The sequence below is a fragment of the Diceros bicornis genome, chromosome 10 (genome assembly GCF_020826845.1).
Source record: "Diceros bicornis minor isolate mBicDic1 chromosome 10, mDicBic1.mat.cur, whole genome shotgun sequence".
Classification (NCBI taxonomy): Eukaryota; Metazoa; Chordata; class Mammalia; order Perissodactyla; family Rhinocerotidae; genus Diceros; species Diceros bicornis.
The window spans coordinates 35,368,505-35,394,886 of record NC_080749.1 but is presented as its reverse complement, the minus strand read 5'-3'; the positions used below and the strand labels follow the sequence as shown (position 1 = coordinate 35,394,886).

General features: G+C 34.6%; 1 protein-coding gene across 5 annotated transcripts in view; it reads right to left on the bottom strand.

Moving 5' to 3' along the window:
• Nucleotides 1–7,080: 7,080 nt before the first annotated feature.
• Nucleotides 7,081–26,382, bottom strand: part of RIF1 (replication timing regulatory factor 1) — a 55,752-nt gene continuing 36,450 nt past the window's right edge. For 4 of the 5 annotated variants that reach the window (XM_058548953.1, XM_058548956.1, XM_058548954.1 and 1 more), the window contains 15 exons: nucleotides 25,167–25,431; nucleotides 23,964–24,006; nucleotides 23,178–23,380; nucleotides 22,505–22,604; nucleotides 21,251–21,370; nucleotides 20,086–20,234; nucleotides 19,617–19,697; nucleotides 19,478–19,532; nucleotides 15,856–19,110; nucleotides 13,460–13,603; nucleotides 13,055–13,132; nucleotides 12,850–12,965; nucleotides 12,073–12,226; nucleotides 9,533–9,641; nucleotides 7,081–8,585 (listed from right to left, as the gene is read on the bottom strand). In XM_058548953.1, coding sequence (XP_058404936.1) covers nucleotides 8,371–8,585; nucleotides 9,533–9,641; nucleotides 12,073–12,226; nucleotides 12,850–12,965; nucleotides 13,055–13,132; nucleotides 13,460–13,603; nucleotides 15,856–19,110; nucleotides 19,478–19,532; nucleotides 19,617–19,697; nucleotides 20,086–20,234; nucleotides 21,251–21,370; nucleotides 22,505–22,604; nucleotides 23,178–23,380; nucleotides 23,964–24,006; nucleotides 25,167–25,431 — 5,087 coding nt within the window. In that variant the 3' untranslated portion in view covers nucleotides 7,081–8,370. The remainder of the gene's footprint in view (nucleotides 8,586–9,532; nucleotides 9,642–12,072; nucleotides 12,227–12,849; nucleotides 12,966–13,054; nucleotides 13,133–13,459; nucleotides 13,604–15,855; nucleotides 19,111–19,477; nucleotides 19,533–19,616; nucleotides 19,698–20,085; nucleotides 20,235–21,250; nucleotides 21,371–22,504; nucleotides 22,605–23,177; nucleotides 23,381–23,963; nucleotides 24,007–25,166; nucleotides 25,432–26,382) is intronic. The other variant, XM_058548955.1, reaches the window with a different exon arrangement.

The window sequence follows — 26,382 nt, the reverse complement described above, 5'->3', positions numbered from 1 at the left end:
AGTGAAGCGGGCACACACTTGTGAACCATCAGTGACTACACCTGTATGTGAGGCACTGTGCTAGATGCTAGATGGGGTTCGACTGATGAACAAGAGACAGTTGGTATTCTTATGAAACTTACAGTCTCAAGAAAAAGGCGACCATGCCTAAGCATCCTAATGGTAGGAGAGAGCGCCACTATTCCCTCCCAAGTCTTCCATCTCCGCTTACACTGGGTTACAAATCCAGGTTAAGCAGGGCAACAATCCCATCGTGCACTAGAGATTTTTTCCCCAAAATTTTGGGAACACCTAATGTATATGCTGTCTGTAACAATAAATGCTTTAGTTTTTAAATTTCCTATTCAGTTTATAAGGCTGCCAAAGTACACTAGCAGTTGCTAGTACAAAGAAGAAACATAAATCTCTTAATTCTAGGTTTTCTTTTAAGGTTTGGAAAATTTTCAACACATACAAAAGCAGAGAATCCTACTATACTCCCCTCCCAGCCTCAAAAGTTATCAACTCAGGGCCGCTCCGTGGCTTAGCAGTTAAGTGCGCGCGCTCCACTACTGGCGACCCTGGTTCGGATCCCGGGTGAGCACCAACGCACCGCTTCTCTGGCCATGCTGAGGCCGCGTCCCACATACAGCAACTAGAAGGATGTGCAACTATAACATACAGCTATCTACTGGGACTTCGGGGGACCAAAAAAAAAACGAGGAGGATTGGCAATAGATGTTGGCTCAGAGCCGGTCTTCCTCAGCAAAAAGAGGAGGATTAGCATGGATGTTAGCTCAAGGCTGATCTTCTTCACCAAAAAAAAAAGTTATCAACTCATAGTTAATCTTATTCCATCTGTACCCCACCAATGCTCTCCTCCCATTACCTTAAAATGAATCCTATTATATCACAACTGACACACCTCAAAACACCAACAATATCTAGTGTTCAAGTTTTCCTGTTCATTCAACTTTCTAGCCATCCGCCTGGGTCTCCATTTTCAGGGAAGTCCTTTGTGTGTCTTCTCCACTACCAGACTCACAGGACCTAAGGCTGCAAAGCACCTCAGTGACTAGACATTCATGCTAATTTCAAGAGGTTATAAAAGAGACAAATGACATCTGTAGATTACACTCGAGTCACAACTCAAACCCAGGTCTCTTGATGACCAGTGCCCACAGTACTACCCGACGTTACACTTGTGAAATGTATGTTAAGGGTTTTTCACGTCTCCCTCAAATTTATATGTTGAAGTCCTAACTCCAGTGCCTACAAACGTGAACTTATTTGTTAATAGGGTCGTTGCAGAAGTTATCAGTTAAGATGAGGTCATTAGGGTAGACCCTAATCCAACAGAACTGGTGTCTTTATAAAAAAGGGAAATTTGGACAAATAGACACACACACACACACACAGTACATGTGAAGATTAAGGCAGAGATGGGGATGATATCTCTACATGGCCAGGAAAGCCAAAAATTGCCAGCAAACCACCAGAGGCTAGGGGAGAGACATGGAACTGTCTTCCTCACAGCCTTTAAAGTTTTTTTTTATTTTTTTAAATTTATTTATTTTCCCCCCAAAGCCCCAGTAGATAGTTGTATGTCACAGCTGCACATCCTTCTAGTTGCTGTATGTGGGACACGGCCTCAGCATGGTCAGAGAAGCAGTGTGTTGGTGCGCCCAGGATCCGAACCCGGGCCGCCAGCAGCAGAACGCGCACACTTAACTGCTAAGCCACGGGGCCGGCCCTCCTCACAGCCTTTAGAAGGAACCAACCCTGCTGACACCCTATCTCAGCCTTCTAGTCTCCAGAACTGAGACAGTAAATTTCTTTTAAGCCACTATTTGTGGCTCCGTTAGAGCAGCCATAGTAAAGTATTACAGTATCTTTCAACATCACTGTCTATTTCATTTTTTTCTTATTTAAAAGAAATAAGGATTTAGAAGTGTGTGGAACCCATGAAATTATGAATTACAAGAAACTTGATGGTTAAAAACAGGCCATAAAAGGGGCAAGAATATGAATGGTTCACTTGTTTGCGGAGGAATACAATGCTCACTTTATGTAGGCATTTGGATTATGCTATTCTTATTCATTTCAGGTCTCATTAAAACAAAAAAATTAAAAAACCAAAACCAAAACCAAACAAAACACAAGGAACAGAATTGTTTAGTTTTTATAGTTTTATTTCAGATTAAAGTGCATTTCTTTAAAATGTTTCCCAGTTTCAATTGGCAAGTGGTAACAGTCAGCTCTCAATAGATCATGAAAAGTTTTACTGTGGATCAGATAGATTCTCCCTCCCTCAACCCAGTCATAATGAACCTGAAAATACACTTTTCATATAGGTCTGCCTGCTCCAAACATTGTACAAGCATTACACAAATAAAACTGGCTGCACCCTTAATTCCTCAACTGCACTTGTAGATGGGAAGTAACAGGTGCTTCTGTGAAGTTTCAACTTAAATCATTTATCAAATATACTTTGAATGTAAAACTAAGCTCTCTTAGAATACATCAAGTGATGAGAACAAAAATATCGCAAGGCTAATAAATGACTGATTTGGCTTCTCTCAGTCTTTTCTAAGTGCATATTAATCAAGTCTATCCTCTGGAGGTAGTGTTAAGATAGATTGAAAGCAATCGATTACTCACCAACACAGAAAGCAAACTCCCCAACCTCCAATTTATTTCACAGTTGTGACTTAACCAATTAGTGCCAAATGCCTTTCCCTCAAACATCATGGTTCCTTAACATCCATGGCAAACACGTAACTGTATTTTAAGTAGGAGAAAAAAGTGTACCTACAAAGTACTAGTATCTCCTAGTATAGTGCATTTGAGCAATAGTAAGAAAAAATGTAATCAGGGGAACACTTTACAAAGTAAAATCTAAATAACAGCAATAGAAATCAAGAGATTAAGGAAGCAAGATCCTCAATCTGCCAGCTACAAGCAAATAACCAAATTGAATACATGCCACGTTATGAACAAAACTACCCTTTCTAACAGGGATTGGCAAACTTTATGTAAAGGGCCAGATAGTAAATATGTACATATGTTAGGTGTTACAGGCCTACAGTCTGTCAGACTACTCAACTCTGCTGTGGTGGCAGGAAAGCAGCCAAAGATAATATGTAAATAAGTATGACTGTGTCTCAAACTTTATTTACAGACAGTGAAATTTTAATTTCATATATTTTCATGTGTCACAAAATATTATTCTTTTGACTTTTCTCAACCATTTAGAAAATGTAAAAACCACTCTTAGCTCAAAGGATATATAAAAAACAGGTGGCAGGCTGTAGTTTGTCAACCCCTCCTCTATTCAAAACTTACTAGGTAAGACTGCCATCTCTCAGTTTCTATACTCCAAAGTGATTCTGTTCTTAATTCCATTTTCCTATTAGAAAATTTCCACTCTATAAAAATAATTCTTTAGAAATTTGTTAACTATTCAATTAACTATCAAAATAACTATTACACCATATTCCATTTTCAGTTCCTGGACACTATTTTGAAGGTGAACTTCCTATAGTTACATGTAGTTTTATCCATTTAAGAAATAATGCTGCCTTTTGTTGGAAATTATTTCTTAATTTACTGCTTTTTGGGGGCAGAGTATTAAATAATGTATATTTTTAATATTTACCCAACGTATTTATGAACATTAATTATGGTACTGTTATGTATAGAATGACTCTCAGATACCACTTGCTGCCAGCTCTTTTCAAAGCATATAGGACTGTTTGTCCCTATACTAAATGGCCTAACCACTTTATTAATATTTCAGCCCAATCTGTCTTTCCCTTTCTCATGTTATCATTTATCACTGCATCAATCTCTGTCAGCATATAAGTGTGCTAATAAGCTTAGTTTTATCCACAATTATAAATCAGTACACCAGCCTAAAGATGTTTCCTCTGCCACAAGTAGAGGATAAAAGCTACGTAGGTTTTCTCTTCCATGTGACATCAACTTAAAACACTGCCTTCCGTTTTATATTCTCAGATAAGGAGAGAGATTATCTTCTATTATAATGGTATATTTCAGGGGAATAAGCATTTACAGCTTGGCACTTCATGTTTGCTTTCAATTGTTCTTTGGTGAAAGGCTTGGTATATAAAGGAAAAAATGGTTAAGACCACATTGTAAAATTTAACATTCCACTCCAAGAACTGAGTATACACTTATAATTCTGTTAGACTACTGTTCAAATATCTACAGATCTTCAAATCCAAATGACTCAGATTTTAATGGATATTTTCAAAAAGCAATACACAAAGCCTGATATGTAATATATCTATCATTAATTGAGCCATTAGAAACCACAAAGCCCAGATTTGTTTTATAGATCAAGCAATCAATAAATTTTGATAAACCAATTTAAAAAAGCCATTACTTAACTTCTGGCTTTCTTAAGTGCTTTGGATGAGGGCAGTTCTTACAAAAAGACTATTTAAATATGTAAGGGAAATAAACATCTTAACAGAATGCCAAGAAAAACTCATTTTTAGAGAATCAAATTATTCAACTATCTTTCAAATTCCATTTTAACAATGAAATAGAAATTTTCAACCATGTAACAAAACAGCAAAGTCACCAGAACTCTTCAGTAAAATGACAAGGCACATCTGTCAGGTACGACTTATGGCACTGCTAACTTTACCTGCAAATTAGTCTTAGGTAGTAGTAGTCTGTTTTCAATGTTTATTAATAAAATCCCATAACTTAGAAGGCAAGATTCATTTAGAGACTCAATGTGGTATCTCTAATATTTGAAAATCTACTTTTCCATTAACAAAAAATTCAGAACATAAACCACATATACTCATGAGAAAAGATTCACATTGTCCAAACTCTTTAATAAGGTTCTTCATAACATGAAACACTTAACTGCCTATTTAAAAACATAAATCTTCCATATTCAAAAAAGGTTCCAAATGAGGCAAAAATCTACTTTTAATTTAAAAATTTTGAACTTTATTTTGAGGCCTTCAAGACCATTCTGCATCCCCAACTCATAAATTTGAAGAAGTTATTTTAAAAAAGACTACCTTTTATCTTTTGTGGGAATAATTCTAAAGACTTAAATCTGCTTGGGTTATCAAAACCTAATTCACAGCTTGAAGCCTCTTGGGCCTACCTACTAAAGTGCAGTTCACAGACATCAGGATTCGTACGGATCACAATGGAGTTTTCAGAAATGAACTATCAGGCCCCACACATCACAGACCTACTGAATCAGAATCTGCATTTTTACACACATGCAAGTTTCAGCACTGTGTTAAAAGTCACAACTGCACTCTAATGTCTGTATACAAAGTACAAGACTTTTCTAATGGCTTAGGGATAAAACAGACATGGTTTGTGCTAATGAGCAAAGAGCTCCCTCCCCCGCCGCAAGTCTTAGCCTCATGTCAACAACTGCTGTTTTACCGCCTCCTAGCCTGACAAATTACCTCCCTGAAAATCAATTATGAAGAATATGAGATGGAACACTGGCCTTTCTTATTGGATTATAAAGTCAGAGTTGGAAGTAATGACGTTAAGAGAAAATGGGACCCCTCTTAACTCATGTTTTCTGTTAAATTTCAACTAAGCCAGCTTTTTAAATAGTACTTATTTTTAATTATTCTCATTCCTTTATCTTTTTTACAAAAACTCTACTTGCATATTTTACACACAACCCTCCCGTTTTCCCCAAATTTTGTTTCTTGTCCTGTCACTTTTAGGCAAGATATTATCCAACTTTCTTGACATTTTTATACTTCTTAAATATATAATAGAATCCCTGACTATTTTCAGGCTGTACAGGAAAAAAAGAATCCATGGGCAATGTCAGGAACTAATCATGCTTTGAATGTTCAAATCTAAATCTTATTTTTTGACTGTATTACCCAATAGCACTATTACTTACCCTGACTCATCCTGTACTATAAGGAATTAAGCATAAGCTCCAGACCATTCAACAATGGCTTTCAAACTTCTTCAAATAGCAGAGCATCTGTAAAAATGGGCTCACTAAAATACTGAAAATTGAAATCCACTGTGAAATCCATTTTGGAACATGAAAAATTATACTATGTTTCTGCATGCAACTAGATTCTTTTTATAAATGCATAAAATAAGAACCCACATTTGAGTGTTCTTATTAATATTTTCCATTTGCTTTATTAACCATTAGAAAATATCTGGAAAAACTACTATCAGTTTAATAGTGAAACAACACACTAGAGCTGATCAAGGAATATTAATGCTTTCTGCTATTCAGGAATCATTTAGGGAAAATTTTACAGAAAAATTTAAAGCAAAAAATGTTGAAAATAAGGTGCCTCAAATATACGCTTATAAGTGTATCAACGACGATGATTTAGCAAACTCGTTTTTGCCCTCAAATAATTTTAAAATATATCCTTGCTGAACCACAATGTTTTAAAATATCTGTGCTTATTTCAAATTCAGTGATTTAAGTAAATGGTAATCATTTTTGTCACATTTTCTGCTATACTGTTCACCTTCCCAAGAACTTCATTCCAACAGCAAGTTTACAGAAACCTTAAAATATGTAGTCACAAAATGAGCTAATTTTGACTCCTTTGAACACACACACACACACATCCCTTCTTATACTTATTCACTAAAAACTTATGTGTCTCTTTACTGTCAATATAATTTGGTAAATAAATGACAGTGTAAACCACAATTACAAATCTGTTAAAAAATTCCTATTTTTCGTTAGTTATTTCTTCAAGCTACAATGCTCAGTTCAGCGGTCCCAGAATTCCTTTTAAAACCATCCTCGGTGCATGAATGTCAAACTTAGAACCCAAAATATTTGCAATGATGATGGATTTATGATTATGAAAAAGTGCTGTTACTGTGGCTGGCTGGCGGTCCCCTTCTGAATATAGGAGCTAACTAGACACAAGGATTAAAGTTTCTATAACTTGCTGAAGAAATGTGTGCCTTTTCAAGTAGGGGTTAGTTCTGAATAAAGTGTGAAACTGAGAAGATCACTCATTCTATTCAGAGAACAAATGAGATATTCTAACTGTTGAAAAGACGAAACAAATATGGGAAGCCAGGCACTAATACTAGTTGGTAAAATTTACAAATATTTTAATTATATACACCCTATTTTTTAAAACTAGGAAAAACATACATATTTCAAAAGAACAGTTTCAAATTTCTTCCAAGTTTGCTTTAGGTGTAGGTGAAAAGAACAGATAAACTCTAGATTTCTTATGGTCCAAGTGGTAATTAAAATACTCAAACTAACTCCCCATTAAAAAGAAATGTACGAGGCTCACTTTCTAGTGGCTGATACCCTCTTCCAAATCAAAAGGAGAAAATAAGCATGGGTATGAACAGCAAAGTTGTAACACTTTCTTATTTCTATAACTTTACTCATTCTGGTTACTTTAGAAAATAAACTTATGTTTTAACTAAGACTATCAACTAGGTACAAAACTATTCGTTGTTTTATTTGTAGATACAGAATCCTACAAACATCTGCAGCAAGCCCACAAAGCACTTCTATTGTCCATACTGATATTCAGTACTTAATATATACAAAATATGCTTCTATAAACAAAAAAGGTATTCACAAGAAGCTGCAGAAAAATTCATGCAATTAACGAAGGCTGAAATTAAATTAAATTAAAAACAGGGTAACCTATACATAATGTACAAATAGTCGTGCATTTTAAAATGAATACTCCATGTCTCATAAGAGTTAATTTTCACAGGCAAATGCTGCTGCACAAATATTTGCTAACGCAAATAAATGAATGGAATCTTAGTAAATTCTGCTTTAATATTTTAACCTCAAAAGTTGAAACTTTTGGTATTTTTCTTGAAAGTTGTCCAAACAAAGCTGACATCTGTGAAAAACGTTTCAATTCTTTTGTGTCTCATTTAAGGTGTTTTACCAAGAACAAGTTTCTTAAACCTCAGGCAAAACAAAAATAGATTAAAAAAAAAAAAAAATCAAGTATAAACACCTTTATCAATTCAGCAAAAAATTCAAATAAAAATTTTCAATTTTATTTACTTAAAATGTTTTGTCAGAATATGCATGAGTCTAAGTGTAAAATAAAAAGTATGCTTTTGTTTCTATTTTCTGCTTTCACGTTTCAGTAAGATATTTAAATTTTTGGGAAAAATATGCATAGCAGCCAAGAAAATACATTAGATGGAAAAAATGATCTTACATAATAAACTTACAAAATTGAACTTACATATTAAATCACTGTCCTTCAGGATCTGAAATGTTATCAACTTTGCAAACATTCAGTCTGAAATTGTGCTATATTTCAGGACTTATTTTATGAATCAACAAATCCAGTGATGTTAAAAACACTTCAATTTCCTCTTAAAATACTAAACAGAACTTTCATGGGCTGGCGACCTCCAACGTGACTGCAGATTTTTTATAATAGAGTTTGCCATACTACCAAGTTTCTCATGCATTTCAAACAGCTGGCTTCCTGAATAATTATGGAGATCTTCCGAATTCAGTTGAAGAGCAAGTGCACTAATCTGTGCCATAAGATTTCTAGATAACGGAGTTTCTAAAGCAACAGGATCAATTAAATCTAAAAGAGAAAAAAGCAGAATTAAATCTATTCCAGATTAAGACTTAACTTGTATATATATCTCCTTTTAAGTTAATAAAAAGTTTAAGTGCCTAGGTTTCAAGTTAAGAGGACAGGCTGAGGTCCTCCCACTCAAGAGAACATGGTGACAGAAAAATCTACCATAGCTTATATCGTGCCATAAAAGAGATTGCCCGACTACTTCATTTTTATTAACAGCATAACTGGAACACAACGTTTAGTTTATATCCTTATTTGAGACCTTGATGGAGTAGAAGTTGACAACTAAAGAAAAGCAACTAGACATACTTAAGTCAAATCAGTTATTTTTTTATACACTTTGCAATTAGCATGAAAAAAATACTTGTTGAATTCACAGGGCATGGTCAAATTAAAACCACAGATGGTCCCCAACTTACAATGGTTCAACTTATGATTTTCTGACTTTATGATGGTGCAAAAATGATACGCATTCAGTAGAAACTATACTTTGAATTTTATTTCTTTTCCCTGGGCAAGCAATATGTGGTAAGATACTCTCTTGTGATGCTGGGCAGTGGCAGTAAGCCAAAGATACACCTACAACCATTCTGTACCCACACAACCATTCTGTTTTTCACTTCCAGTATAGTATTCAATAAGTTACATGAGATATTCAACCCTTTATTATAAAATAGGCATTGTGTTAGATGATTTTGCTCAACTGTAGGCTAATGCAAGTATTCTGAGCACGTTTCAAAGAAGAAGAAGCTAAGCTATGATGTTCGCTAGGGTAGGTGTATTAAATGCTTTTTCGAGTTATGATATTTTCAACTTACGATGGGTTTATCAGGACATAACCCGATCGTTAAATCGAGAAAGATCTGTAAAAGCATAACAACAAAATATTTCTTCAAGGAAGTCAGCTTATTTTGTAAATAAGATCATCCCATTTTGCTAAAATATACCTGAGGCCAGTCTTTCTTCATCAGAAGAGAGCGATTTATTTTCTATTCCATTTATTGTTTTTTCAGAAATATCAAAAACTGGAATCTCTTCTAGTCCACGAGACTTCATCTTTTTATACATTCAGGCCAGCAAAAACAAAACAAAACCAACAAATTGAAAGTTACATTTTTTTGGGAGGAGGGGGGAAGATTAGCCCTGAGCTAACATCTGATGCCAATCCTCCTTTTTTTGCTGAGGAAGATTGGCCCTGGGCTAACATCCTTGCCCATCTTCCTCTACTTTATATGGGACGCCACCACAGCATGGCTTGACAAGCGGTGCGTCAATCTGCGCCTGGGATCCAAACCTGCAAACCCCGGGCCACTGAAGTGGAGCACGCAAACTTAACCACTACACCACCGGGTTGGCCCCGCAAGTTACTTTTTAAAAATTCTTTTTTTTTTTTTTTTTTGAGGAATATCAGCCCTGAGCTAACATCTATGCCAATTCTCCTCTTTTTTTTTTTTGGCTGAGGAAGATTGGCCCTAAGCTAACATCTATTGCCAATCCTCATTTTTTTTCCCTTTTTCTCCCCAAAGCCCCAGTAGATAGTTGTATGTCATAGTTGCACATTCTTCTAGTTGCTGTACGTGGGATGCCGCCTCAGCATGGCCGGACAAGCAGCGCATCAGTGTGTGCCTGGGATCTGAACCCGGGCCGCCAGTAGCGGAGTGTGCGTGATTAACTGCTAAGCCACGGGGCCGGCCCCCGCAAGTTACTTTTAACAGGACTAACAGTACTAATGCTGGAAAAGAATCTGATACAATACATTCTACAGCCCATCACATGATTAGTATCTTAGCTAATATTGCTAAGAAACTACGTTCTACTAACAACACAAAAAACAGCATTGTAAAGTGTTTTCTCAAAGAGATTGTTAGGAATTTATATTATTTCCTAACAGACTTCTCAAGAAATATAGCCATGGGAGCCAAGAAAATTACATTATACTTCCCAAGTTCAGGAAGATGGGAAAAGAAAATCTAAGGCAGATTTCCAAGCTTAAATAATATATGGACTTCTTTTTAAAAGAACACAATTTTGATAGGTGTTCCCAAGGCTTACTGATTACTGAGAAAATACTAATTTCAGAAGATTACAGTTACCACATGACCCAGCAATTCGACTCCTACGTATATACCCAAGAGAAATAAAAGCGTATGCCCACCCACACAAAAGCTTGTATATGAATGTACATAATAGCAAAAGGTGGAAACAACCCAAATGTTCACCACCTGACAAACAGATAACCTGAATGCTGTATATTCACACAATGGGGTATTATTTAGTCATAAAAAGGAATAAAGTACTGATACTTGTAAATCTTGAAAATATTATGCTAAGTAAAGAAGCCAGTCATGAAAGACCACAGGTTATGACTCTACTTTCATGAAATGTCCATAAAATGCTAATCTATAGAGAACAAGATTAGTAGTTGCCCAGGGGGTGAAAATGAAGAGTGATTGCTAATGGGTACAGAGTTTTTTTTCTGGGGTGATGAAAAATGTTCTAAAATTAGATTGTGGTGATGGTTGTGTAACTTTGTGAATATACTAAAAACCACTTAATTGTGTGCTTTGGGTGGGTGAATTTTATGGTATGTGGTGGTATCTCAATAAAGTAGTTTAAAAACATAAATGCAATTTTCAGAGACAATTCCCAGGATCCATGGACCACTGAAAATACTTCAGAAACTACTCTTGATATGAGACTGAAAATTATTAATACAGTTTTTTAACTGGTTAACAAATGTTTTTAAAGATCACAAATAAATTAATACTAAACCAAGGACTTTCAGGAATACAGCAGAAGTCTTCAGTAGTTAGCAAACTCCAGTCTCAGGAATTCTAACATAGAACATTGGTTTTCGTCCTTAACATACCCTATTTTTCATCTATTCACAAATTTGCATAATCTCAATGGATACATAAAGGGTCTCTGGGTTTTAAGAGAGCCTGTGAATCCTTCTGAAGTGATATATAAAATTTTCCAAATATATTTTTATACGGGGGAATAATCTTGGCTTTCATCAGAATCTTGAAAAATGTCCATGATCCAAAATGTTTATGTGCAAAAAGATGATAGGGAAAACAAGTAAAAAAAATTAGTCACAATTGTGTTGGATATCAAAATCAAAATAATGTCAACTACAAATCTGCAAGATTTTTGTAAACGTTTAGATTTGAACATCTAGGTTTTAGGAATAGCAACTATGGAACCAATCAATTTGGTAGAAATAAGAGAAGAGAAGGGGGTCAGAGAACAGAATTCAAATAAAGAGGTGTATTACACAAAAACAGTACAAAATAAATGAGCAAACTTGTCTGTGGAATTATAACGTGACCTTGTAAGTCACTCGACTGGAGGGGAAGGGAAGAAAAGGCACCATAAACTGGGCTTTTAAGTAAGAATAGATTAAATTCAAACTTCTGTAATTATATTGTTAACTGTATAATCATTTAGTTAATATACGATTTATAACTAACATCTAAGTTTTTACCTGTTGCTCATGATATACTCTGAGAGCCTTTCTTACATTGGACACTTTTGGAGAACGGATAGGAAGAGTTTTTATTTCAGATGCTGTAAGAGTACTCAAATCACCAATTGTTTTTATATTCTTGGCTCTAATAAGTTGTCCCAGTCCTCTTGCCCTGAACCAACGATGAGAGAAAAGGGAAACAGTCATCAGTTTTACATTTATTCTATTTGTGAGGGCCCATCCAGTTGAATTTCCTGATTTAAGCTCAGTCATAACTGAATTTACATAGGCCCACCTAACCCACTCTGAGGACAGGCACCTGTACGTTTAACATGAAACCAAATTTCAATCTGATGTGTATGCCTGGCTTAAGCAATAGCACTGGAAATAGACTAAGCCTAATGTGTGCCTCATGCTTCACTTACGTTATGACTTCTTAGCTGTGCGACTCAGGTAGATTAACCTTTGTAAATTTCATCTTATAAAGTGGAAATAATAATCATAGTCCTTATAGGGCTTACACTAGGATTAAATAAGATAATATATGCAGAGTTCAGCACAGCATCTGGCAAATATTAAGCATACAATTATCTTAGCCATTACTATATTATGATAAATGCTCCTCTTATTGCCCTAACTGTCCCATCTTCTCAGTTGAATTTTTATTTATTTCTAAAATAAAATGCATGTGAAAGTACAGGTAAATCACTTCTAAATATGAGAACCTTGATCATTTAAATATTCCTCTTAAACAAGTGACATCTTTAAGTATAAGCCAGAAGCTTAACCACTTACCACATGTTTGATGTAATCTGGGGTAGAATGATGTCAACTGGCGCCACACAGTTCACCAAAGCTGGGTAAACACTTTCTGTCGGGCATGGCATGGATTCTTTAGCCATTTCTGCAATCTTAGAATAAATTTCAAAAGCCATTAAACAGAAGTCACCGGATTGAACATGAAAATATAAAGCTGCATAAAAACTAAAGCACTTCTTACTAAACACTTCTTTGAGCTCTTATATTTAGGGCTACGTGATCCTGGGGACAGAAATCCTTTGGTTGAAGTGGTATTATGCTAGACAGAAGAAAGGAGAGAAAAAAAAACTCAGAACCCTAGATAACTATAATTTTACAATTCTATTTTCATAAGTTAGATGGCAGTAATTTCTTAAGATGTTCAGAAAATATAAAATGCAATAAATTACCACCGAATCAATTATTTGCTGGATCATTATTGCCTCTTACTACCTGTTCTCTTCATGTCTGCTTACCAAGTAGCAGACACAAGAACAATATATCCAAACCAAAGATTTGTTTCTTAAATAGTTAATTTTAAGACAGATTACGCCACGCAATTCTGTGTCTGCATACACATACATTTACTGTAAAACCTACAGCTTACCTTAGACTGGGCAGTAGGTGAAGTTTTACCATTTTTTACTATGAGACAAGTATTTGAAGAATGGGACCTAACAGAGCATCGTCTATCAATGTCATCTGCTAATCCTGCTTGGTATATTGGATCTGCAAAGGAGACACGGCGAACCTGAAAACACAAGTCATGTTTTTATTCAACAAAATTAAAGTTTTTAAAAATAAAATCATAAATTCTCATTATAAGGTTGCCCAAAAATAGAATGTGGGTTTAGAAGCTTAATTTATTTCACTAGAAGCCAACTGCACATAGTTGTAGTTCTTTCTAGTGACTGCTTTCACAGACATTACTCAGTATCACAGGTCATTCCAATTATCTATGTTCTAAACTGTCTTTGCATAATACAGCAAAAAAGAGGATGAAAGAGGAACAGTAGCAGAAACAATGAAATTGCACATAGCAGTTAGAATTGTATAATCAAATTCTACTAACCTTATGGGCTTACTCCAGACTGTAAAGAACAAGGTAGAGGTAGAAACAGTACTAACTGGCCTTTGGTATATCTTATTAATCTCTGTTCTCAACTCTTTGAGGGTACCAGAGTCTCAGCAATTGGGTGGCAATATTTTGTCTTTCTTAGTCCCAGCTTGAAGTCATTTTGGCCTCTTCTAAACTCTCACAATATGTTCTCTCATTCAGCTATTTGATATAAATACACAACAGAGCACTTATGCCACTAAATATGTATCTACTCTCCTGGACTTGATTCTCAAAAGAGTGGGCAGATTCTATACCTATCTGCCATAGAAAACTATAGTACGTTACACTGTTGACTAAACAAAAATTAAATATGAGCTACTATCAAACAAAACCTGACTAGGTAACTTGTATTAACAATCTAAAGCACACATCAATCAGAATGCATTTATCTTCATAAACTTCTCAAGGACTTCTAAGGCCTATTTAATTAAACTTAAGTACTTTAAAAAACAAAAAAACATGGGGCCAGCCCAGTGGCACAAGCGGTTAAATGCGCGCGCTCCGCTGCGGTGGCCCAGGGTTCGCTGGTTTGGATCCCGGGTGCGCACCGACGCACTGCTTATAGAGCCATGCTGTGGCAGCGTCCCACATAAAGTTGAGTAAGATGGGCACGGATGTTAGCTCAGGGCCAATCTTCCTCAGCAAAAAGAGGAGGATTGGCATCAGATGTTAGGTCAGTGCTGATCTTCCTCACACACACACACAAAAAAAGTAAGAGCCTCAAAACAAAAGCAAAGCAAACCAAAACCAAAAAAAATAAGGGTGTTAAGTCTTCCCAAGGACTAATCTCTGAATTCTCAGTATAAGACTTTTTCGTATATCTTGGGGAAGTCTGCACAATGTACTTGCTAAAGGCAAAATTAAGCGTCAGTTTCATTATATGTATATATACATATTTGCATACAGTCATGTCTTGCTCTATGACGGGGATACGTTCTAAGAACTGTGTTGTTAGGTGATTTTGTCATTGTGAGAACGTCATAGAGTGTACTTACACAAATCTAGATGGTATGGCCTACTACACACATAGCCTATATCGTACTAATCTCATGGGACCACGGTTGTATATGCTGTCCGTTGTTTACCGAAACGTCATCAAGTAGCTCACGATGTATTAACACATGTATTCAACAGTAAATAGTAGGTTCAATTTCAAAATTCAATTAAGGAATGCCCATGTCAAACTTTTTCAGAACATCTACTTTGCTAAGTAGAGGACAAGCTGAGCTAGGTAAGCACATGTGACTCTTCCTTTTTTTAATTTATTCATTCAACAAACTATGTGCAAGTTACAGGGCCAGGAGCTAAAGCAGATACATAGATAATTCATGTTTACAAACTAAAGGAATTACAGTTTAGTGAACACAGGGATACAAACAAAATAATTATAAATGAAATCACATCCAAAAATTGATGAAGGCACAGCTCAAGTAAGCTTTTTTTTTTAACTTTTTAATTAGACAGTCTGGAAATAAGATTTTATATAAACACTTAAATGTAAAACAGCATAATGCCCTAGTACACAGTAAGTGCTAACTAAAGCTGCTTTATCAGTTTCTAAATCTGTTTACTCATATATTATGGTATAAGGAGCAGAAAAAAATCATGAAAGATTTTCATCAGTTTTGCAAAAGGTGAACAATGTTCAATGGTTGTATAAAGATCTTTCAGTGTCCTGAGATAAAGGAATACCTCAAGGGTTTCAGTCTCCTTTTCTCAACACCTTTCCGTCTACCTGCCCTTATCCCTAGCTGCCATGGTAAATACTCAAAATGAGTGGTCAAACAAAATCTAATATTCTGTCATTCACCAGGTGTCACTATATGGGCCAAAATATTCCAATTAAATATGGACTCATTAATATTCAGCCTCAATTCCCCTACCTTGTGAACAGGTGAAGAGATTTCATCTTCTAGGGGTCTTTTTAGTCCTCTCTTTAAAATGCTGGTGGATGGAGAAGCCAAAGGAGACCAGACACAGCGTGTCTGCATGCCACTAGGACTGCCATTTGCTGACACAAGTAAAGGATCAAGGTCCCTTAATTTTTGAGGAGATGTATTATCGTCTTTTGTTATCAATTCAGAGACAGTCGTTTCAGATGTCAGAGACTGTGATGTTTCCTCCACTTTCTCTGAAGTACGAATTTCCTGTAAAATTTCATCATTTCTCACTACCATTTGATTGTCACCTAATTTTGTTTCTTCAGATTTATTAAGTTTGGCATTTGTTTCAGTTTTATTACAGTCAACCTTTCCTTGTTCAGTGCTCATCTCAAGTGTGTCGGGAACAAAGCTGTCGATTTCTACATTCAATGCCTCTGTTTCAGACTCTACAGGCTGAGAGGCTTGGGTAGTCAAATCCCCATCCTCTGTTTCATTCCCATGGTCGGCTTCAGCATTCACCTCACCAACCACTGTCTCTTCACAATTTTTCATTTCAACATTCCTTTCTTCAGATGAGGCTAGATTGGATTCAGCACTTCCTCCACTTAGTTCCCCAACTGCTGTTTGTTCAGAAATCTCTACCTGAGCACTCACTTTTACAGTTGTGTTATCATCAGAATAACCAATATCTAAATTCAACTCCTCAGTTGCTGCTTTTTGAGCATTCAATTTTTCAGCTGCATCTGCTTCAGATTCATCACTTCTTTCACAGTTTTCCTCTGTTATCTTTTCCTCAGAAACATCAGTTTTGGCACTCCTTTGTTCAGAGAAGTTAGCTTCAGATTTATCAGTGTCTACATCCAATTCCATACCTTCTACTCCTTCTGGATTGAATTCTGCTTTTACTTTACAAGCATCTGCCTCAACATTAACGTTGTTCTCTATACTTAGATACTTTTTCAGGACGGCCTCTGGTACTTCTTTCGTCTCCAAAGTAGAACATTCCAGCGAAATATCTTTGGAATCACTTAAACATGGGCCAACAGTTTTACATTTTTTATTGGATGGCTCTTGGCTTTCAGGAGACATTGCTTCCTCAGAATCTATGCCACAAATGTCTTTAAAAGTTACTATTTTAGAAGGAAGCAAGTCTTGAATACTATTTTCTTTCAACTCAGTTTCAGACACAATTAATGAATCATTAGTAGCATCATTCTCCTCCTTAAGACCCAAATGAAAATTCAGACTACGATGCTCATCTAAAAGTACTACCTCAGAGTACAGATTAGCTTTAGAAGTTTCTGATACAGTTACAAGTGTTTGCACATCTGTCTTTTTTGTTTCACTGACCTTTACATCATAATTTTCTATATTCTTTAACCCAATGAATAACTTTTCCTGAGGCTGTGATTTTTCTCCACAGCAATCACAACCTTTAGATCTCCTCACTCTCCTACTTCTCTTGTGTTGGCATTCAAGTGTTTGGAGAGGTTTTTCAGAAAGCAAAATAATGTCTGATGTCATTATTTTTGAGGATTCTCCCACACTATTATTTTCTATAGAATCTCGCTTATGTAATCTCTTATTGGCATTTCTAGTCCTTAGATTTGATTCTGATACAGGAAGATCTGAAATGGAATACTCTGCACATTTGCTGGCTATAATCCTTCCCTCGTAAGTATCTGATACATCATCAGAAACTTGAAATAAATCTGAAGATATTGTAGAATCTTGAAGAGGTACAGTATTACTTTCATCTTTTTCCTCACAAACTTGAGATTTTATATCTATGTCTACTTCAGAACTTCCTTTATAATCATCTGTCTGCTTTTCAACTTTTATACATTCCTGTTTTACCATTTTCTCTTCTTGATCTTCAATGTCAACACTGTCACAGCTTTTACTTTTCCATTTCCCAGTTCTCTTCTTTCTAGAACCTTCTTCTTTTGCTTCAGAACTATCGGATTCTGAGTTTTCAATGCTGGAAAGTAAACCCTGGGATGCTCTTCTTGTTTGATACCGCGTTCGTCCCCTTACTGGTTTCTCAGAGGACTTATCTGCAACATCCTGGGCACCATCTCCCTCAGATTTAGTATTCTCAAGGTCTGGGTTTCTTCTATTTTCGTCAATTTCAGCATTAGTGCTGGTTTCCCCAAAAGCCTTTTCATGTAAATTATTTCCTTTCTCAACTAAATTTTCCTGTATGGTTTGTTCGGAAATCAGTTTTTGCTTAGGTAACACATCATCTTTTACATGCGATGGACTCTTCTGAAGAGTCTTTTCTTCTTCCTTACGTCTTTCCTTTTTTTGATTATTATTTTCTTTATCTTGGCTCTCACTGGTAGGCTCTGCTGTTTCTGAACGTCGCCTTAAAGAGCGTCTGAGAGTTTTCTGATTTGGAGTCATCTGAACATGACTATCCTCATTTACCATTTGATCTGCTGGTATTGCAGCTGGGGGTGTATTTTCCTTGGATTCCAAATTAATTCCTAAGGTTTTCTCTTCTATAGTATTGTTTTCTAATAATACAGCATTTTCCATTGTTGGTTTAAGCATTGCATCCTCATACTCCACTGTCGATTCAGAGAGATGAACTTGATTATCTAATACACATTCTGTTTGATTAAGTAAACCAGTTGGGTTATTTTCTAAGGCTACCATGCCATCAATAAATTCCTGAGTATTTTTTTCCTGATCAGTTCTCATTAAGGCCTTAGATCTTTTATTCCCTGTTTGTTCAGCTCTACTCGACCTTCGGCTTGATCTCTTAATTCCATGTACTACTTTTTCAGAGTCAGATTTTGAAAGAGCCACTTCTCTTTTCTTTGCTATTGGTGGAATGTCTGTTTTAGTCATGCCTTCTTGGTTATTTTTCACTGTAACAGTTGATGACATATTATTCAAGTGGGATGGACTAAAAGGTCTATCTTCTGAACCATCAAACTTCTCCAAAGTAATAAAGGTTTGCCTTCGACTTGTAGGCTGAGGGCGAGTTCCAGAAATGGTGGCATTAGAAACTGAGCTACTGCTGACACCAAAAGTGTCTTCTGCACTAGATGCACATTCAGTTGATGTTTTCTTTGATGAAATTAAAGCTTTTTTTCTGGCATCATTATTACTGCTCAGTATTTCTGGACTGGTTTTCTCAATGGAACCACACTCATTTGAAAAGGAAGCTTTTTCAAGATGTTCATCCATACCACAGTTTTCCGTGACATCTTGAGGAATGACAATGTCACTCTCCATTTGTTCCTCCTGCACAGAAATGTACATATTTATATAGATTAACCAGCAAACAAGTCTGACTTTCTGGGAAATTCTAGTGTGAAATTTTAGTAACTCAAAAAGCAATCACTGGTTTTCAGTATTTTTCAAATATTCCAAAGGTGGTGGCAGATGCCCATTAATTTGGCTGTCTAATTGTAAATATTCAATACAGCCAAATACACTTATTTTAAACACACACACACACTGACACATACAAACACACAATGACTACAACTGTCCTAAAGCCTGCTAGTGAGAGTTAAGAGATTATGTAATATATCTTAAAATTAATATCAGAGACTCCATAATGGAATGGTGATTCTAAAAACCCTAAAATATGAAACACCAAATATACCTTACATATCATCTTGGAATCTTCCTTTGATTTTTCGGTTAAAGTAGGAATTTCCCTGAAATAAATGAGTGTATAAATTAGAATACTGTTTTTAAGTAAAAATTGGAAAACCAGTTACTCCAACGGCTTCCATACTTACATAGACGCTTCCTGACTATACTGAGAATATAAAGCATCTTGTGAAACATCCAGATTATTATACATGGCAGGTATATCACACCTGAAAAAGACTTTATATAAGTAACTTTTATATAAAACTTCATGTATTCCTACAATTAGAAATTAAACTTACAATTCTACATCTAGTTATCTTTTAATAACAATATAAAATCAAGGCTTAGATGCTTATTTTCCAGATTTTTCAAGAAACCATCTTCTCTACCTCTCCCTCCCATACTACCTGAATAAAGTAATTCAGTTTAGAAACATTTGTTACATTACTAGGTAGCTTTATATACTATGAAATATAGTTATGTATGGAAAATCTTTTTGGCATTAAAATATAGTACAGTATACAGTGTCAGTTCTAAACACAAAGTTATAGTTTGCTGCATGAAATCTAATTATGAATAACAGAATACCCAATTCAAGATAAAGAGACTACAAACCTCTTTGTTTTCAGCACTTCTTTCTGATGTTCAGTCAGTATTCTTTCCCTTGCTTCTTTTCCTTCTGGAGGTATAAACACAAAGTCAGTAGACTTTTCTTCTTCCAAAGGCATTTCACTCTTCGTTTTTGGAGATGATTCTAGTTTGAACTGCAAATCGGAAAAAACGGTAAATGTACATTTGAGTTTCCAAGTTATTTTCCAATATATCAATAAATCTGTCTTCTAGAAGTCTGATCAACTTTTTCAATTAATGACTAGGGATTTTAAAGTACAAAATCATACGATATTTCTGGTTAATAACAATTAGTACAATGTCCCTCACTTTCATTCTGCCTCTAATAAATACTCAGAAAATAAAAATTGTATCATCTCTTTAAAAAGTAGGCAAGTGTGTGCTTACCAACAAAGCATGGGCAAATATGTTTTTCAGACCAACACAGAAATCAAGTGGTTTGGCCAGAGGAGAGTAAGTCTGCAGCTCTCAAGCTGAAGCATGAACTAGTCAAGTTAAGGAAAAGATGGCAAAATAATATGTCCTATATACCAATAACACTGGTACCTTAATGTTGTTTTTACAAATTCTCAGTGTGATTATTGTTTTCATTCTACTTTACAGTTGCTACAAGACTGTGTTGGAGTTATTCTTTAAAAATAACATTTTTCTTTAATTTCGCCAAGGCCATGGTCTCAAAATTCTAGAATACCCCCTTCCTTATTGGAGGTCACTGAAGAGAGATCTATTTTAAGTGACAACTAGCAAGGTATTTCATTTTAGATTTGAGATTGAAATAGATGTTTTACCTAGGGATTCTCTTTCTATTCAGTAACACAAGTTCTAAAATATTCTCCTCTTATGCCACCTATGTTACAGTTATTCATACCTAGCTTCATTCCATCTCAAGGGGGTTGCTGCCTGGAGTAAATATACTTAATGGATGCAAAGTATTATGCAGATTTAACTTTACTCAGACGAAAACATCTCCCAAAGCTTCTAGATTTCCACGCCATTCTAACAGTCTTTCCAGACAAAACTCTATTATTCTCCGGCAACCCCATCTTTTATTCAGTCTTTAACAGCTTTTTCTTCCAATTAGAAGTTGCATGTTTTCAAGCTACCATATTCATTTTAAAAGTTCTATTACATAAACTTTGGAAAAACCTACTTTGGCTGGTGGTTTCACATTTCCTTTTGTATCCTTGGTTTGCGCCAAAAAAGAATCTCTTTTTCCACTTGATTTTCTTTCCATGCCACTTATCTTCATACTCAAGTGTGAATTTTCTGTCTGTTTTATTAAAAATAAAGCAATTCCATAAAGTGCAACTGTTCTATTTTATTTCTCCTTTTCACGTTTTGAAAATTCCAGTGTAATGAATAGTCATTTCAAATTTCTTTCGATTATTCAAACCTACTAAAATTATGTCAAAGAAAAGAAAGCTATTGTCTAATTCAGTAATAACAATAGGGCTGGTGTCTCCAACTTACACAATAGCTGTTTTGCACCATTTAATTTTATGAATTCTGAAAATAAGATATACCACATAAAAAATACAAAAATGACTCAAATACTCCTATTACTGGAAATATTTCTAAAAGAAAAATCAAAGCCACAAAAACTTTAAACATTAAACACTGAAGCATGTATGGTAGAAAATATTAACTATCATGTCCCTCCCAACAGATAATAACGGCTTCTTCAGGCCAAATTACACTGAACAAGTCTCAACAAATCTAGATAATTATTTGATAAGAATTTTCATTTTAGCCCAAAACCAAAACTAAATAGGGTACACTTAGCTAGCTATAACACTTTTTTTCTCTTACAGATTCTAAACAAAAAACAGCTAGCCTTCATTTGTGTTGAATAGAAAAAAGTTGTCTAAGGATGTTCCACCTCATGGGTATATAGTACCCATGCCTTTACTCCTTGATCTTCAGATAGTAAGAAAGTATTATTAGCCAAAGTAACCTTGGTCCAAAAGGGTGATGTGATAGCAAAGATGTGTTTTTCTGACAGAAGGAATGCGCGATTTGATGGAAAGAAATAAGAAAACAAAGGGTAGCTTTTGCCTAGACATAGACTAGTAACTATTATTTCTACTTTACCTAAAGCAACATTTAATCATATATTTTAATAATTACAACCTTTGCAAAACAATACACATGAGGTGCTGTAGTCCAAAAAAGATCATTAATGAATAAGAATCAGAGATTATTTACATGAGAATCCATTGTGAAATTTACTGCCCTTACTTCATAAAAGTATCTCAGGCCACACAACTGACTATATAGAAAAATCCTATGTTATGGAGCCCTTCTGTTCAGGTTTTACTTGTTTATCACTTCAACAAAACATTCTAAGTCCTTTTTAAAACTCAAAGTACTCAAACATTCAAAAGTAAAAAAAAATCAAACTTACTTCCTCTGAATATGGTCCACTGGATTCCTCCATGATTTCAACATTTTCCAGACCAGGCAGCAGAAGCAGAAATTTTTGCTTGGCTTGTCTTAGTACTGGTCTTTAAAAAAGTACACAAACATGTATACTTTGAGTCAAGTAGTACTGGTGCATACTGATGATATGTTAACAAGAACATTTTCATTATAACTTACAAGTGGCAAAATATATCCAACTTAAAGACTGCTTCTTACTCTAAATACACAAAAATACACAAGACAGATAATGTTTGAATTTTTCATTAAACTCTTCTGAGTTTCCGATTTTCTTTAAAAGCTTTTCAAATATTTCAAATTTTTATCACGGAAAATTTCAAGCAAAAGTAGACTATTACATTAAGTACCCATGTACACATCACCTAGATTTAATAACCATCAATTTCTTCCCCTTTGCATTTCTTTATTGAGGAAAATTTTGAATTGTTTTTTATGTTCCTAAAAGCAAGGCTACTCTAAGGACCAAAGCAAAGGGTTAAATAATGTTTAATAATTACTATGTACTTCAAATAATAATATTTCAACTAAGGAATCCTCTGCAATGATTCCACATAAGAAAAGTTTACGTTAAAACCAAAATACCAATTTACATGATCACAATAGAATAATTGTACAAAAGAGTTTTGTTGTTAGCATACTTTAACTCTTCAGGATAAATCAACATCGTCACTTGAGCAAATGTGGCATTCCAGAACTGAGCACTCTGTTTTCGAATCTGTTTATTCTTGTGCAAAAATACTATGCATAATAATGGGGAGATCTGTTCAAGAAGTTCACTGTCATAAGTTCCAGTGTAGCTGAAGTGTAGACAAGCAATAATTTCTCCTAGTAGCTTTTCTAACTGGGAAAAAAGAAAAGTTTATTAGGGTAACATTTTGAAATGTTACTTTTAAAACCGAAAAAAATAAAAGCACAGAGCATACTAAATTAGCTCACAGAACATGTTACTATTTCAATTTTTAAAATTGAAAGGGTTTTTAAAAAGCTTCCATCAATCTTAAATATATATCCTTCTTTATAAGCTAACTAATTATCAGGTGAATTTACTTTGATTATTGGTATTATAGCTTGATTTCAAACTTATTTTCCATTAACTGAAAAAATTATTTTCACATCAACTATAATAGAGATTAATAGTTGCCTATACAAGTTTTATCTATAAGACATTAGAACCCATTACCCTCAAATATAAAGAAATGAGATAGGAATTGATGAGATATACAAATTAAAGCAATAATTTTAAATCCTTCTTTAAAAAAACTACCTTTTGATTGTGTCCATGTCATGTTATTAAATGTCCATTAAAACTGAAGTATAATAATAACCCATTTAAAAATCAACAGAATTGTATTTAAGACAATTACTTAAACCTTAATATTTTTTCAGCATGAAAGTACGTTTTATGGACAATTATCTATTTTTACCTTGTTGTTCAAACAACTATACACTTGAGGAACTTCAGCAAGCCTGGGAAGAAAAACACATAAAGAAATTTATATTTTACAGAGTTAAACTTAAAAATATCATAATGCAGCCATAAAAATAAGACATGTAGTGATATAAAGAGGTGCCCAAGACTTAAAAAAATGTCAAACTGCCAAACATTAAACGTAAAATAAGTCTATCTTTAAAAAATGAATCACAGAAAAACATGTGGAATAGCACTCAAAGTAGTAATACTAGTTACCTGTTTCTGGACCTTTTTTTTAAAAAAACATGAATTTATTTTATTTAGATGAAGTTTAAGGACTAAAAAAGATTTGCAAAAAATTTATGGATTTAGGGTTCCTTTTTGTACTTGATAAAATCTGTTCCTAAAACTTTCTCTGCAAATTTAATTTATAAAAGACAGACTGAATTATGACTGACACACACGCTTGTTATAAAGAACACTGATGAATCCTTTCAAAATGCTTTTTAAAAGGATGTTATTTTGGATTTTTCAGCTGTTTTTTAAGGCACTGGTTGCTTCGATTCAAATGTAAAGGGTAATGTAAATTAACACAAACTTTTGGAGGGTATCAGAAATTTAAACGTGCATACCCTTTGAACTAACAATTTCACTTCCAGCACCTTGTTCTGTAGAAATAGCAGCAAACGTGAACAATGATTTATGTACAAATATGTTCAACTGCAATATTGTTATTGAGGGAAAAGGCTAGAAAAACATATATGCCCACCAACAGGAAATTGGGTAAAAAGTTTCACAGAACCCTATGCAGACATTAAACAGAACGAAATCCTTAGGTGTATGATGCAAGATGCACACAATATATTAAGTATGTACCATATACTTAATGGCAAATTAGCATATCAAGTGTGCTTTCATACACATCATATACATTTAACAAGTATGCTTATTTGTATTAACTAATTTGAAAAGATAAGCACTAAATTGAAAAGGAGGTTGGGCCAGCATGCAAAATAAAAGAACTTCCAATTTCTACCTTATATTTATGTACCATCTGAACTACCTTTTTAACAAAAGTATAGTTTAATATATTACCTTCTCCACTAAATTGTTAAGATTGCCATCTACAACAAAGCTGAAAGGAAAACAACAAGCTTGCTACCTAGATCTAAATTACATACGTTTAATTCAAAGCTATTAAGCCCAAAATACTTACTTTGAGTTTTCATAAAATAATGCCAGAGGTCTTGTTAAAGTTGCAAATATTTTTCGGATCATAGAAGGCAAAGAAATACGTCCAAGTACATTGGAAAGAATGCTGGTGATTGAGCTGCCGATAGCGACAAGAGTATCGGAATGTACTTCCTTCAGGGTCAGAGCATGGAAAGAACAGATCACTCTGACAATAAGTTTAAATAAAGAAGCCAATTTCCCTAGGGGGTCCTTCTTCTTTTTGGACCAATCTGAAGGTCTCTGCGGTGCTAAGATAAAATTGAATTTATTAAAACTTAAAATTGGAAGTGTCACTATTTATCTTTACAATTTATATCTCACATTTAAATGACACATACATCTAACAAATGTGTTTCTCTAGAGTGATACCTACAAATCTTAAAATGATATACCATTAATAGATAAATAGCACTACAACATTAAAACAGAATCAGAGACAAAGGAAAACTGGGAGATCTAGAACAAGAATTCCAGAAAAATGAGTCTACTTTCTCTAAGGAATTATTAAATGCATTTCAAATTTTTATTTTACAGTCTCAGAATCTCAACAACTAATTTGTAAGAAAGTACTAAATTATATAAAATAGGTTCCAAAATAAAATTTTAAAAGTCAGTTTTTAAAAGAAGAAACAAAATTTCCTTTAGAAAGTATTGCTTCCTGGCTCTTCTATAGTACATTGAACCCAGAAATAAACACTGAACAAGTCAGAGACCCAAATCCCATATTCTCTCTCCAGATACCTCCTACAAGGATAAACCCATATCTGTCTTGTCAAGAAAAGCATAGCCATTCCAAAATTACCTTTCCCTCAAAGAATCTATTCTTTTAAGGTAAGATATCTCAGATTTAAGAGAAAACTAATTCAATGCTTCTTAATTAAAAATATCATGTGGTGAAATGAAAAACAAGTGTTGCCTTCTAAAAGGAAGTCAACCTTCCTCCCCAGAATCAGTTTCTCAGCCATGAATATAAATTGGAAAGGCCATCCAGCAATTCTTAGCCAGGATGCTAAGGCTGAAAAGATAGCCCACGAGTCAGGAGACTGGTTACATACAAGAGACTGATCAAACAGTGAATATATTGAGGGTAATGAGAATAAGGTTTCTCACTATTAGAGAAGATAGGTAAATAGAGGAAGAGGTAAGACTAGAACAAACCATGTGATACTAGGTGGTAACTTAAAGTATATCTAGACAAA